The sequence below is a fragment of the Vipera ursinii genome (genome assembly GCF_947247035.1).
Source record: "Vipera ursinii genome assembly, chromosome: 2".
Taxonomy (NCBI): Eukaryota; Metazoa; Chordata; class Lepidosauria; order Squamata; family Viperidae; genus Vipera; species Vipera ursinii.
This window is the reverse complement of record NC_139513.1, coordinates 195,952,440-195,967,629: the sequence shown is the minus strand read 5'-3', so window position 1 is coordinate 195,967,629 and position 15,190 is coordinate 195,952,440. Positions and strand designations below refer to the sequence as shown.

The window sequence follows — 15,190 nt, the reverse complement described above, 5'->3', positions numbered from 1 at the left end:
AAATATTGGCAATACTGGAGCTGCCAGAATGCCCCCTTAACGCAAAGGATGTAGCCTCAGAGACCCCCAAGGACAAGGTTCTAAGCAGGATACAATCATGGGTAAGCAGTGGGTGGCAGGACAAATCACCAGGGCAAGAGTTCACTGCATACTTTTCAAGAAGACATGAACTATCAACACACAAGGGGTGCCTGTTGTGGGGAAGTAGAGTCATCATTCCCACAAAGCTTAGAGAAAGAGTCCTCCAGTCACTGCATGAGGGCCACCCAGGAGTGGTAAGAATGAAGGCCCTGGCAAGGAGCTACCTGTGGTGACCAGGGTTGGACAAGGAGATAGAAGGGTTAGTAGCTGGGTGCTACACGTGCCAGAGGTCACGGCCAGAACAACCACATGCACCAGTTCACAAGTGGGAGGAAACACACACCCCATGGTCCAGGGTACACATAGACTATGCGGGACCATTCCAAGGACACACATTTCTGGTAGCAGTAGACAGTCATTCCAAATGGCTGGAGGTGATGCCCGTGGGCAACATGACCTCAGCAGGAACCATTCAAGCTTTAAGGGGAATGTTTGCAACTCATGGTCTGCCAGACGTGATCGTGTCAGATAATGGAACACAATTTACCTCATCAGATTTTCAGGTGTTCCTGAGGACCTTGGGGATTAGACACGCCACCTCGGCTCCTTTTCACCCGGCCAGTAATGGGTTGGCAGAGCAATTCGTGCGGACAACAAAGGACGCCCTCAAGCGCAAAGTGCAGGGGAATTGGAAGCAAAGACTGGCCACCTTCCTCCTACACCAACATGCAACACCCTGCACAGCCACAGGCAAAAGCCCAGTGGAACTCAGATGGGGCAGATGCCTAATAACAACGCTGGACAGGCTGCACCCAGACAGAGTAGCAGCAGACGCCGGGACCCCTAACATCAAAACAAATTTTAACATGGGGGACCCCATCTGGGCAAGGAACTATAGTTCAGGTCATCCATGGGTTCCAGGGGAAATACTAGAGCAAACAGGACCCCTTTCCTACAAGGTAAGGGTGGAGGGGGGACTCTGTTGGAAGAGGCACCTGGACTGAGGCAGCTGGACTGAGGCAGCTGAGGAAAAGGGCTCCAGAAAGCGTTGTTGAGGACACACTGGGGGCTGAGGAGGAGGAGCCAACACTAACACAAACACCCAGGAGGGTCACCAGAGGGACACAGAGGCAACCCCACCCCAGGCAGGAGACAGACAGGGAGACCAGGCAGTCACCAGAACCCAGCGTAACGCAAAGCCAAGGCACCTCAACACACACACATACACACCACAATCCACCACCACAACAACAGCAAGGAAGAGAGACAAGAAACAGCACCATACCACTGGGGGAACCAGTCCCAAGGAGGTCAAGCAGACCTCACAAGGCTCCAAGCTACCTCGCTGACTATGTGCGTTCTTAGGGGAGGCATAACTGGGAATTAAACAAATGTAAATTCTGTGTATAGATGTAAATAAGTGTATATAGTTATGGGAGACAGAATGACAGAGGTTAATCCCTCACTATGGGGGAAGGGGTGTAGTGTATGCTCTTAAGCATACACGGAATGTTAGCACAGCCGGGGGCTGGACAGCTCCAGGCTATAACCGCTTTTGGCGGGAAAGCCTGAATAGAGCAAGCCGTTGACAGCCCCAGGGCATGGTCAGCTCTGGCGGGAAGCCAGGGTTTAAATCCATTGGCCACCTGCACTGGCGGGAAGCCCAGGTTTGAATCTATTGGTTGCGATTCACCTGGGCAGGGATAAAGAGACGCTAGGTAACCCCCTTTGCCCCAGCTTCATTCCTGATCCAATAAAGAAGTTGCTACCCAGCTCCAGTGTCCGTCTCTCTGTGTGACCACGCGACTTTGCAGCCCCCCACCCCCAAAGTGAGCTTCTCAGTTCTAGGTAGCACCCAGGTTTTTTTTGGGGGGGGGGGCTGAACGGACATAAACATTCTTTTTAAATTCAGGTGTATTCACAAACGTGACCGCATCCTGTAGGGCAGTGGGAGCTGGTTTCCAGCCATTTCATGATATGCTGCAGATGACCACCGTGACTGTAGCCTTGGCACCACACAAAGAGGCCCTTGACCACATGGTGGCACACGGCACACATGCTAGCACACTGCCGGCACCTGGAAGAGACCACAAAGAGAGAAGCGGCTGAAGGACACAGCTAGGGTTGCAGGGGAAGAGCAGAGCCTCAAGCCCCAGCGTCATTCCAATCTTTCTTCAGTTATGAAGCTCAGCCTGTTATTTGACCCATTCTCTCTCTCTCTCTCTCTCTCTCTTTTTTTTTTCTCTCTCTGCCTCTGACTTTCTTTCTCTGTCTGACTTTTTCTCTTTCTTTATGTCTGTCTGACTCTTTCTTTTTTCTCTCTCTCTGCCTGTTTCTCTCTGCCTTTCTTTCTCTGCCTTTTTTTCTTTCTTTTTTTCCCCTCTCTCTGCCTTTCTTTCTGTTTCTGACTCTTTTTTCTCTTTCTTTCTCTGTCTCTGACTTTCTTTCTTTCTTTCTCATCTCAGCCCTAGGCTATTTCACAAGCTTTGGAGAAGAAATACAGGTAGTCCTCGACGTATGAGCCCAACATTTCTGTTGTTAAGTGAGACATTTGCTAAGCAGGTTTTGCCCCATTGTATGACTCTTTTTTTGCCGCAGGGGTTAAGTGAATGGTTGCAGTTGTTATATTAGTAACACGGTCGTTAAGTGAATCCGGCTTCCCCACTGACTTTGCTTGTCGGAAGGTCACAAAAAGGGGATCACATGAATCCAGGACACTGCAACTGTCGTAAGTACATGCCAATTGCCAAGCATCCGAAATCTGATCACGTGACCACAGGGAGATACTGCAACAGTCGTTAAGTGTGACAAATGGTCATAAGTCACTTTCTCCAGTGCTGTTGTAACTTTGAACGGTCACTAACCAAGCTGCCAATCGAGGATTAGCTGTACCACATGCAGGCTGTGTGTTAGCAGCCGTGAGCTTCTCACCGGTCACAGATCCAGCCCTTGTTGCTCATGGGCCGCTTGCAATTGCTGCAGTTGATGTGCAGGGTGGTGGAAGCCTGGTTGAGGCAGTGGATGGCCCTGCAGGTGCTCAGCTTGATCACTTCGTTGGAGATGTTCCACAGCTGGAACCGCTGCAGCAGGTCAATGTAGGACATGTACCAATGTTCCTGTGGAAACGGAAGATCATGATATTGGGGCATCCCGAATGTCAGAAGCCGTTGCATGCTTCTCCCAAGACTCGGAAGCATTTATGCAGGTAATCTTTGCTTAGCATAACATGTGAAGTTATGACGGAACCACCCAAAGCTACTTACGACCCAGATCTGGAATTCCAACGGCTCTACCACCCCCACGGACACAGGGCTGCATTGCAGGCACTTGGCAACCAGTTCACCTTTGTGGCCAGTTCCGTGGTCCTGTGACCACAATTTAGGAGGCTAGATGACTGAATGGGATGACCGACAATGCATTTTAGTGTTTTTTTTCAACCCTTTCCTTGCAAAACAAGATCGCAGGAGTGCATTAACGGGCTTAATAACTGCAGCAAAAACAACAACAAAAAAAATCGTAAAATTATTCCGGTCATGTGGCCGCCTTGACATACAACTGCATGACTTACGACAGAAATTCCGGCCTGCGTTAAAATGAGAGAGTCGGGGGCTCTCCGTATTGACATGTTTGCTTTTTTTGGCTCAAAAACATGGCTAAATTAAAATTGGAGGATCTCACCGGGATGTTCAACTGGTGGGGTGGAAGGAAAAAGGAACGCAGCAGTAAGACATTTTCTCTGCACATGAAAATGGACTGACATGGGTTCCACCCTGGTTTTAGCCGAGCGGCAGTCAGCAAATGCAAAGTCACCAAGTGGCAACTATTTAGGTGCCATGGAAGGAGGGCAGAGGTGCCCAATGCAACAGGTTAAACAGCGGAAACCTTCCAAGATGGCGACCCTTTCACACGGGAGTTTGGCCATTTTCTAAAACCAGACGTTGGGAGAAGTCAAACGACGTGTGAGCCAAATGATCTCTTTTGCAGGAGTCGTTGAGCAACTGCTGCAGTCATTAAATGAACCATTGGTTCACTACGGCTGCAGTTTTGGCAAACCCCACCCCCCAAAATGCCATTTTTTTGGCAAAACTGCAGTAAAACACGTTCAGGTAATGAATGCGGCCCAATTGTTGAATGCCCAAACTTTAGACGTGTGACTGAAGAGGGGAGGACCGTGATCACCGGAAGTTTGGATCTGGGTCGTAAGGTTGAGCGTAACCACAAATGGTTACTAACAGACCAGTTTGTAAGTCAAGGACTACTTGTATTCCTTTTCCTAAGTCTATCACTTGAGTAGGGCAAGTAAAGAGGAAGCCGTGGTCAGGAAAAGCAGCAGCAGCGGGCAAGGTTTTTTCTCTAGCGCCCCCTACCGGGACAGGAGACATAGCTGGTGCTTGACTGATATCTGTGGATATAGGCAGGGCTTTTCAACCAGTAGTACGGGTACCACCTGTGGTACATTGGCACCTGGCAGGTGGTACACGACCATCCTAGAAAAGTGGTAGCGGGGCAGGGGAATGAGCTGAACTGGTGGCAGCACCGCACAAGCCTGAGCGAGAGAAGGCTGGAGCTGCAGAGCTGTCAGGGTTCAGCGAAAGTGCCAGGATCAGCGCTTCTTCGGGGCTGTCAGGGCTCAGCGAAAGTGCCAAGATCAGCGCTTCTTCGGGGCTGTCAGGGCTCAGCGAAAGTGCCAGGATCAGCGCTTCATCGGGGTTGTCAGGGCTCAGCGGAAGCGCCAAGATCAGCGCCAGGCTCCAGCTGGAGCTCGGCGCTGATCCTGGCGCTTCTGCTGATCCCAAAAGAAGCGCCGATCAGCTGGAATGTTTCAGCATCTCCAGGGTCTTGTGGTTTACATTCAGATGCTTGGCAACTGATTCATATTTATGATGGTCACAGTGTCCCAGGGTTATGTGAAGTGACCAAAACCTGCTGCAACCACCCAGCAGACGGAGGAGGGAGGAATAAAAACCAAACTCCCCCCCACTCCACCCCCGCTGCCAATCCTGAACAGAAATGCTCACAACAATGAAAACCTCGGATAGGAGGAAGAGCACCGCCGGGCGGGCAGGCAGATGTCTTGCTCAGCTGTGGCTTGGGGGGCACTTTTTTCAGTGCCATTGTAACTTTGAACAGTCACTAAGCGAACTGTTGTAAGTCAAGGACTACCTGTACTTCATCACTTTTCCCCCTTTTTTTTGGCCATCAAGTTTTTGACACCTTGCTAGGCGACTGGTGGTACTCGGATGTTGCCATATCCTAAAAGTGGTACAATGGGTGAGAAGGTTGAAAAGCATTGGATATAGGTACCTGTGTCTGGTCATCAATCCCCTTCTTGATGCGATCCCCCAGCACAATCAGGATCGACACGGCCATCTGGACATCTCCCTGCTCGGCATAGATGAGCAGCATGTCACGGACAATGGGGTTGAAGAAATCGGCCGGCAGGCGGTTCTCGTATAGGGAGTGTGAAATGTAAATGAGAGAATGATTCCACAGGAGAGAAACGGTCTCCGCCTCATTGTCACTGACGTGGGGCAAGTCGGCTTTGTCCTGCAGGTGGTCCAGTGCAGAGGGGTTGTCTACAATCTCGTGGCACAAAGGGAAGCCTTCCTGGGGAAGGATGTACTCTTGTTCTTCGGCTGCAGGAAAGACATGGAACCATGAAGGAGAAAGAAAGCGGACTCAAACCACTCCAATTCTTCCCCCCCTATATAAAATTATATTATATAGCTCATAAAACTAATTGGTTTCACACTGTCATCTTTTGTTTGCCTCCTAATCACTCTGCCCTTTGGAGTGCTCAACGAGCACTGGATAATGAAAAAGGAATGTTTTTATTTACGTTCAATGGAGAGAAAGGGATTACAAGAGAGTAAGCAGGCACACAACAGAGAATACACATCCAAAGCAATGCACAGACACCCAACAGCCACAAGCATGCTTTGATAAACCCGCCTTGTATCCCCCACTGTGTGCCTGCTTACTCTCCTACAATCCCTTCTTCTCCAATCTCTCTGCTCTGCAAAGAGAGAAAAAAAACAACAGGTTAGGCATTAAAGTAGGACAGACACACACTGTGAGGATTCTCATGGTCCATCATGTACAGATCATCTTCATCAGCTTCCACATCGCCCAGGAGATAATCGGCAGCAACGTCACTTCCTTCTGTCTCTTCGTTCTCTAGACATCCAGAAAAAAAAATGCTTACAAGTAGAGACATAGAATTGGATGGGGCTGTTTTGGCCACAGAATTCAGCTTCCTGTTCAGTGCAGGAGTTCAGATTAAAGCACCTCTGATCAGTGGCAGTCTAGTGCCTGTCTAGACTCCACTTGAACAAAAACAATTGAGAGAAGTTCATTCCTTCCACCAAGATTGGCTGTCAAGCCACTTGGCTACTTAGAAGTTTGATCAGAATCTGCCTTCACCTGGAGCATACAGACTTCCGGTGGCTCCGCGGCGCCGGAGACAGCCTTCCCGGGCTGCCCGCGGCTCAGCTGTGTGATTTTTCGCCCGAAACAGCGCCGATCAGCTGTTCGGGCGAATTTGAAGCCCCCTCCTCAGGAGAAGAGGAGGGGGTGAGCCCCCAGGTAGGGGTCGAGTTCTCCGGGGCCGCCTGAGCTTGGAGCTTGGGCGGCTGATGGATTGAACTCCCCCGTAGCCTGGGCTGCTCCCAGCTGGCTAGCGTCTCTGCTCCGGACTTCATGGAGCAGAGCCAGGCGTCTGCGACCATCCCTGCTTGAAGGAGAGACTATGAAAGGAAAAGAGCAGGCAGAGCAGTACAAGAGGGAAAGATGAAGAGATGAAGAGGATTATTTTATTTTACTCTCGAGCTTGATGGACTTTGCTTAAAACTTAAAGTGAAAGTGCGTCACAATTGTAAGTAAAAGATGGCGGCTAAACCTCCCCCTAGAACTTTTCGGAGTGCTGGAAATTCTCCGGTGCAACAACAATCATTACTGCAGGCGTTGCATTCTCCCGATGTATTGACATTGAAGGATCTTGAAAAACATACCCAGTTAATTTTGGAGTCAATGGGTGTTAAATTTGTACAGATGGAGGAGAAATTGGAGAAATTGGAGCAGAGAATGGAAGAAAGGATGGAACAGAAATTCAGAGAGATGAAGGTAGACATTTTGTCCTCAGTGCATAAAGTAGCTAAATGTGTGGAGGTGCTGGATGACAAAGTGGAAGATCTGACTCAAAAGAATGCTATATTAGAAGCAAAAGTATTGGAAATTGAAGATTTAAAAGACAAAATGGATAGCGAACTGAGTCTGGCTCAATTTTACCAGATGCAGTTTGCTGTTAGAATTAGAGGCTTAAAAGAGAATATTAAGGAAGATTTAAAGCAGCTGGTTTCTGAGGCTTTTGAGGTGGTATTGAACCATCCAGCATCTGAAATAAAACAAGGCATGGACAAAGTGTTTCGTGTGAACTCGTGGATTGCTAAACAGAGAAAGTTGCCTAGAGATGTGGTGGTTTATTTTGTAAAGAGGGAAATTAGAGATGAAGTTATACAAGCTGCCTATGATACTAAAGTTGTGATTGATGGTCAAGAAGTTTTGGTTCTAAAAGAAATTCCTCCAAAGATTTTAAAGAGAAGGAAGGACTTTATATTTCTTGTGCAAGAGCTCAAGCAAAGAGATATAAGGTTCAGATGGGAGATCCCAGCTGGGTTGAGCTTCATGTATGAAGGCAAAAGGTACTGTTTGGGTACTGTGAAGCAAGCGCATGATTTTTACAACAATGTCTTAAAAGCAACCCCATCAACACTTTTGGAAGCTGCAGAGGGATCTGGAGAAGGAGAACATCAAGAGGATGAAGATGGACAGATAGACGAGAATGGTACAGGAGGAGATCAAGCTGCAACTCTTTTGGATGATCCTAGAGAACAGAGGGTGACGCGTGCTGCCTTAAAACGCTCAAAAAAGATAAAAAAATAAGACCAGTAGAAATCTATGGAACTTCCACAACATACTTACAGTCAAGTGGTAGTTGTGTTTTTAAGAGTTTTGGGATGATATGTATGGTAACAGAATCTTCAATTTGGAATTAATGGACAACTTACTATAGAGGAAGATGAAGAAAGTTTTGTGGGTTAATGTGGGTTAATTTGTGTAAGAACTATCTATTATAGCCTATTTTGGCTAGAGAGGTTAATAGGGATAGGTGTTTGTGATGTGTAAATGAGAATTTGTTTAGGAAATAGTGAATTGTGGAAGAACATAGATGGGAATGACGCTAGTTTTCTTTTATTTTAGTTCATTATACGTATTTAGTATTATTAAGGATTGGTTTACTCTATATAAGCTAGAGAGTGATGGATTTTAGAGTTTATAATTGTTAGTATATGATTGTTTATGATTGCTTTTTAGATATATACCTTGTATTTTGCTCTGGGAAGTCGGGGGGGGAGGGGGGGAGGAGGGGAAGTAGGGGGGGAGGCAGGGGAGGGAGGAGGGAGAGGGGGAGGGGGGGAGATAGGGGGGAGGTAGGGAGGGGAGGAGGGAGGGGGAAGGGGGGTTTTTTAAAGGAAAACTGTATTTTAAAACAGAATCTGCCTTCACCTAGCATGGATCCATTGTTCCACGTCCTAGATACTAAAAGGAGATTGTAGCTTCTTTTAGGAAACCCCTCTTTGGGTATGAATGGTGTCATACAGGTAGTCCTCGACTTATAACCATTTGTTTAATGACCTTTTGAAGTTACAGTTGCACTGAAAAAGTGTAACTGGTTCTTGCACGCATAACCATCGCAGCATCCCCATGTCACGTGACCAGGATTCAGGTGCTTGGCCGCCAGCATGTATTTACAATGGCTGCAGCATCTTGGGGTCACTTGACCGCCATTGGCGACCTTCCCAGCCAGTTTCCAACAAAGAAAGTCAATGGGGAAAGCTGGATCCATGATCACGTGATTCACTTAATAAATGCAGTGGTTCACTCAACAAGCAGGGCGGAAAGGTCATAAAAGGCTGACTTAGGCTGACTAAGGCTGACTTAGCAACTGCCTTGCTTGGCAACAGAAATTCTGGGTCCCAACTGTATTTTTGCTTCTTCTGTATTTCGCTTCTTCGGCCCTCTTTTGCCTGGACTGAATATACCCAGTTCCCTTGTACAGCTGTCCACCCCCGCTTCTAGGTCTGCTCACCATCATTATTGATCAGAGTTGAGGATGAATCCATGACAATGGCTTCGGGACGGCTCTCCCCCTTGGTCCTCTCCAGCCGTGACTTCAGTGCCTATTCCAGAGGGAATATCTTTCAAGTTAAAGCTGGGAGAAAAGCAGAAAAGGCTGAGTAGTCCATCGTAAAAATTTCCTTCCCATACTCCCCTTCTTCTTTGTGTCCGCAATGCTTGCAATTTTGGGTAAGTGCGATGGTTCTTAATTCTGAGCTTGTCACCAGCTGAGCTATCTCTAACTATTTAACATAATTTCTTCTTTTTCTTTGTTCCTATCTTGCTTTGTTATCTCTACCATGTTTCGTTTACTTTCTGTCGTTTTCTAGTTTTAATGTTTTAACAATTTGTAAACTGCGGGACGCGGTGGCTCAGTGGGTTAGGATGCTGAGCTTGTCGATCACTAAATGAATGGTTGTAATTTGAGGACTACCTATATGTCAGAATGTGATGGTTGGGTGGGTGGGATTTTAAGGTGTAAGTAACCTGTTGCTAAAAGGGATGCGGTGGCTCAGTGGGCTAGGACGCTGAGCTTGTCGATCAGAAGGTCGGCAGTTTGGCAGGTCGAATCCCGAGTGCCGCGTAGCAGAGTAAGCGCCTGTTACTCGTCCCAGCTTCTGCCAACCTAGCAGTTCGAAAGCACGTAAAAAATGCAAGTAGAAAAATAGGGACCACTACGGTGGGAAGGTAACAGCGTTCCGTGTGCCTTTGGCATCTAGTCATGCTGGCCACATGACCATGGAGACATCCTCGGACAAGCGCTGGCTCTTCGGCTTTGAAACGAAGATGAGCACCGGCCCCTAGAGTTGGAAACGACTAGCACGCATGTGTGGGGGAACCTTTACCTTTACCTTTTTAAACTGCCCAGAGTTGCTGGGCAGCTTAGAAATCTCATGTAATCATGGCAACAGGTCCTTGGAAAGGACTCAATAGGCAAATATAAAATACCAAAAATCCAGTCTACCATCTGGCTGAGTGTATTTATGAACCAAAACAATGATATTAGGTGGCTACCGATCTTATATACATGACTCTGGGTAGCCAACAAAAGAAAACAACAGCAAAAACAACCCAAATTAAAAATAATAGGGCAGCCAAGAATGCTCGTGTTCCATATTTAATATAACCATGACCAAGAACCAGGCTTACCCACACTATATCATCATTACAAACACATACAGACTAATCAGCAATATCTCTGAATTATTTGATTTACCATTTTGTAATATTTCCTGTTGGCATTTGACAAAACCTCCAAGGATTGGCTGTTCCAGAGTCTTTAGGCAATGTTTCTCAACCTTGACATCTTTAAGATGGGTGGACTTAGGCTCCCAGATTCCTAATCTAAATGGGGGCTACAGGGCCTCACCTGCATTTGCCCCAAGTCACCCTTGAGAGCACATGTCCCGCAATGCAACCCCCTCCCCTTCTCTTTACCTATTCATGAGTGGAAGGCTAGAACTACTTTTCTCCAGGCTGTGGTTGAGGTTCGTGGCAGGGACGATGTTAGGGCTTGAATAAATAATCCGGAGCATTGTCCATGTCTGAGCAACCTGGAGAAAAAGAACAGAAAAGGCTAAGAAACTACCGGCTAGGTCTGTCATTTGAAGGACTGTAAACCAACCCTCTAGCAGACTGTCTCTCAACCTTAGCCACTTTTAAGAGGTGTGGATTTTAATTCCCATGCTGGCTAGGGAATTCTGGGAGTTGAAGTCCACCTGTTGGAGTGGAATGTAGACTAGACTGGACTAGAATTCTTTATTGGCCATCTGTGATTGGACACACAAGGAATTTATCTCCGGTGCATAAGCTCTCAGTGTACAACAAAGTGACATGTCACAGATCATAAAGCATACAGTATTTACAATCATTAATTATAAGGTACAAACCAGAAGTGATAAATCGCAAAGTACCAACAGGAGAAGATAGTAGGAAAGATGAGAAGATGAGAAATGAGAAGATGAGAAAGAAGAGAAGGATAATAACAATGTAGCCCTACTTAGTCCTAAACGTACCACAATATCTTTAGGACTAAGAAAGTGCTGTGGGAATTAGATGTTCAGCAGAGTGACAGCACAGGGGAAAAACGTATCTTTGTGTCTAGCTGTTTGGGCGAACAATGCCCTATAGCGGCATCCTGAGAGGAGAAGCTGAAACAGTTTATGTCCAGGATGTGAGGGCTCCGTAGATATTTCCACAGCCCTCTTTCTTGCTCATGCAGGATACAGGTCCTCAATGGAAGGCAGGCTGGTTGCGACGGTTTCTTCTGCAGTCCTAACTATCCGTAGAAGGAACACTGCCCTAAGGGAGGAAGCCCTGACCTGGAACAGCCATATTAAGGGGTGGAACTTTACCTGGTTGCGCTTAAGCTCTTTGGCTACTTTGGCGTTGTGGTCACACAGCTCTGCCAGCGGTCGCCCGCTCAGGGGGTACTGCTTGGCACTTCGCACGAACCATTCCATGCTGCTGGCATCGCACCCGGCGTCTGCCTCGAAGACGCTGAGGGCGCTGAGGGAGGAGATGAACTCAAACTGCTCCGCCGGGTCCAGCTTCCGCTTGAAGAAGATGGGATGGCGGCGGTCCCCAAGGTAGGGCTTCCGGTTCGAGGAAACGAGGCTCTCCTTGGCCGCAAAAGCCAGGTCCCCAAAGAGGCTGTAGCAGAGACCCTCCGGGTTCACCCGTTTGATCGGCTGGCTGGCGTCCTTGAAGATGTGCTGGTAAAGAGTGCTGTCCTTGGATCCCGAGAGGAGGAAGTAAGGGTCGTGCAGATGACGCCAGACGATCCCAGTGGTGACGTCTTTGTGCTCCTCAAACATGGCAGAGGGGATGAACGGGCGCCAGATGTCCCAGACGTAGATGTTGTGGTCCACCATCATGGAGCAAGTGGCAATGTGGTGCTTGCACTCAGGCCTCCACTTGACCCGGGCAACAGAGGCAATCGTTTGCACGCAGTAGATCTCTTTGGCCCGGTTGGTGCTCATGTCCCAGACTTTCACCATCTTATCTCGGCCGCCTGTGGCCAACCAGCCTCTAACGAAAGAAAAAGGCAAAGGTATCCCAGAGGGGTGTCTTTTGCCAGGCAAACTGGACTCCCTTGTTTTTCGTTGAAGACGTTGCTCTTCTCATCCAAGAAGCTGAAGAAGCTTCTTGTATGAGGAGCGAAACGTCTTCAGAGAAAAACAAGAAAGTCCAGTTTGCCTTGTAAAAAAAGCAACTTTGGGATAGCTGTGACCTGGATGACTGAGAATCTCCATAGACGTGAAAACACAAAGAGTTTAGGAGACTCTTTGTCAGACTCTTTGTTCAGCCACAATCTCTTAAGTTGCTGCAGCAGGACTGGAGAACTAACAGTCTTCTAGGTCAGGGGTCCTCAACCCCCAGTCTATAGACCAGCACCGGTCCGCAGCATGCCAGAAAACAGGCTGCGCAAGCAAGCTGAAGCCCCATTTGTGGGATGCACGCAGCATGTGAAACCACACCCCTTCCTGTCTCCACAGATCCGGTCCCTGGTGCCCAAAAGGTTGGGGGAGGGGCGCACTGTTCTAGATGCTAGAGTTAGTCTTTGACTTATGACCAGAATTGAGCTGGGAATTACGATCATAAGTCATTACAGTCACAAGTCAAAGCATCATGTGACTAGTCCCATTTTTTTTCTCCTTTTTTATGGCAATTATTAGGGTAATCAATTTTCATCACTGAGTGGTGGGTGGCAGTGGCTGAAAATCAGAAGTAGGAACATAGCAACAACATTGCAAATTGTGGTCATGTGTCCGCAGGACACTGCAAATGGCTGTAAAGGTGAGCCGGTCGCCAAGCACCCAAGATGCAATCTTGAAACAGGATTTGCTTAATATCTGTGTGGTTGGCTTAACAAAAACGGTGATTTGCTTAACAACCACCTTAAAAATGGTAAAAATCTAGCTGAACCAGCAAGAACTTATGATAGAAATGCTAGTCCCAATAATGGTTGTAAGGTCTGAAGGGGCAAAATGATGCTTAAAATATGAAGAGCAACGTACACTTCCAAACAAAATGCTTTGCAGAGAAGTTGCACAAAGCGAGGGGAACTGAACAAGCTGCTGAAAGCAGAATCCCAGATTGTTCTGTCAGAAGATGCTCTGTCACCTGTCTGAGATGGTGTAGGTCCTCCTGCTTGAGCAGGGGGCTGGACTAGAAGACCTCCAAGGTCCCTTCCAGCTCTATTCTAATTCTAAGGTGCTACAAAGCAAGGCAGGCAGAGAAAAGCATCCGAGACAGAAAAGACACCCCCCATCCACACACATACACAGGTGTTCATACCTGTCTTCTGGATGCCAATCACAACAGAATACAGGTCCGTTGTGGGCTGTGAACATCCTTTCGTAGCGATCCAGCCGGCGAATATCCCACAGTTGAACGTTGCCATTTTCAAAGGTGGCAGCAAAGGTGAAGTAGTCACAGATACTAAACTGGACATCACACACGCTTTCTGACTGACCTGAAGGAGGTAGAAACCACATCAGGTTCATCTTCTGCCTCAGGGCTCTCCAAATGTGGCAACTTTAAGACTTGTGAACTTCAAGTCCCAGAATTCCTCAGCCAGCCATGCATGCATGCCACAAGTCTTAAAAGTTGCCAAGCTTGGAGAGCCTTGTTCTACCTGGTAAATCATCCAGGCAACGTTTCCCCTCCAAAAACAGGTTCGGTCCCGAACTTGGTGCTCCTAGTCTGTGAGTGTACTGTACAAAAGCAGCTCCACTGAATTACAACTGAAGCACAGCAGATAAATCAGGAAATAAATGTCATGACATCTAGTAAAAAGCGCATATACATTCACTGTTAACACACAAGATGTACCTTGCACAGATGGTAAATTGTTCCAGATTTGTTTTAAGAGAGGTGATAGAAAAAGGTCCAGAGTAAAAAGAAACAAAATGGTGGTGGTGGTGAATAAAGGATAAATCCCAAAAGGGGCAAATCTGAAAGAGGTTCATAAGGATACAAACATTTAATTGTTTCCGTTTATAACTTTGCATTACAAAGAAAAAATAAAGAGCAAGACAAAGAAAATGATTAAATTAAAAAAATGTAAAGGACATTTTTTTAAATAAAAAATTGCCCTTCCTAATAAATGAAGTATGGTCACTGTAAATTAATAGCTACCTTTTCTAACATCCGGTGGCCTTGATTCTAGTTAACATAATTCTTAGTCAACCTGATTGTGGGTTGCTAAAGGAATACAGTATAGAATTACAGCCATTATCTTTCCTAACACAATTATCCTATCACCCCTTCAGCAGTAGAAGAAGCTTTTGATTGCTTTTCGGAACTGTCTGTCAATGATAGCCCGCCTTTGCCTTTTCATGTTTCGTGGTATATAAGACCACCGACGCCAGAAGTGGCTTTATTGTTGGCTTTGAGGTATGTATGGTTGTAAATATAACTAACATGACTTGCTTTTCTTTCAGAAATGTGGTTTAAAGTTCTTTGTTTCCTTTTTATGTATGACTCTGCAAAGCAAAACTTTTTTTTTTTTTTTTTGCAAAATGTTGGTCTCACAGGCTTGATAGTTGAATGGAAATTCCTCATTCAGATATAGTAAATGCCTCCGGATATTTTTGAATTGGTGGAAGAGGTAAATTGTTCTTATGACTTGGTTTTAGCTTTTGCTAAAATGTTTTATTGACTTTTGTCAAATACAGCATCTTGCCCTTGTGTAGCTTTGTGCTACACAACCAAAAAGCTCCTGAATAATATAAGTCTGCTATACTTTAAAACAAGAGGTATTTCCCAGAAACTCAGTTTAACTGTTTCTTAAAAGGGACCATATTTTATTATGTCTCAATGTTTTTTTTCCCGTTGGCTTGATTTGCAGAAATATTTGGTTTTTCCTTGAAATACTGTGTGAAATACTGTTGCTAAATTGCTTTTGTTCTAAGAAATTAGGACATCC

The 15,190-nt window shown here is 46.6% G+C and overlaps 1 protein-coding gene across 1 annotated transcript; it reads right to left on the bottom strand.

Moving 5' to 3' along the window:
* Nucleotides 1–1,961: 1,961 nt before the first annotated feature.
* Nucleotides 1,962–13,766, bottom strand: LOC310634939 (GATOR2 complex protein WDR24-like; the record flags this gene model as incomplete). Its single annotated transcript, XM_083353475.1, is given in 9 exon segments — nt 1,962–2,158; nt 3,013–3,197; nt 5,386–5,717; nt 6,154–6,258; nt 9,230–9,311; nt 9,313–9,352; nt 10,696–10,811; nt 11,613–12,288; nt 13,558–13,766. Coding segments are annotated over 9 exon segments (1,914 nt in total). The 3' UTR covers nt 1,962–1,989.
* Between the last annotated feature and the right edge of the window lie 1,424 nt (nt 13,767–15,190).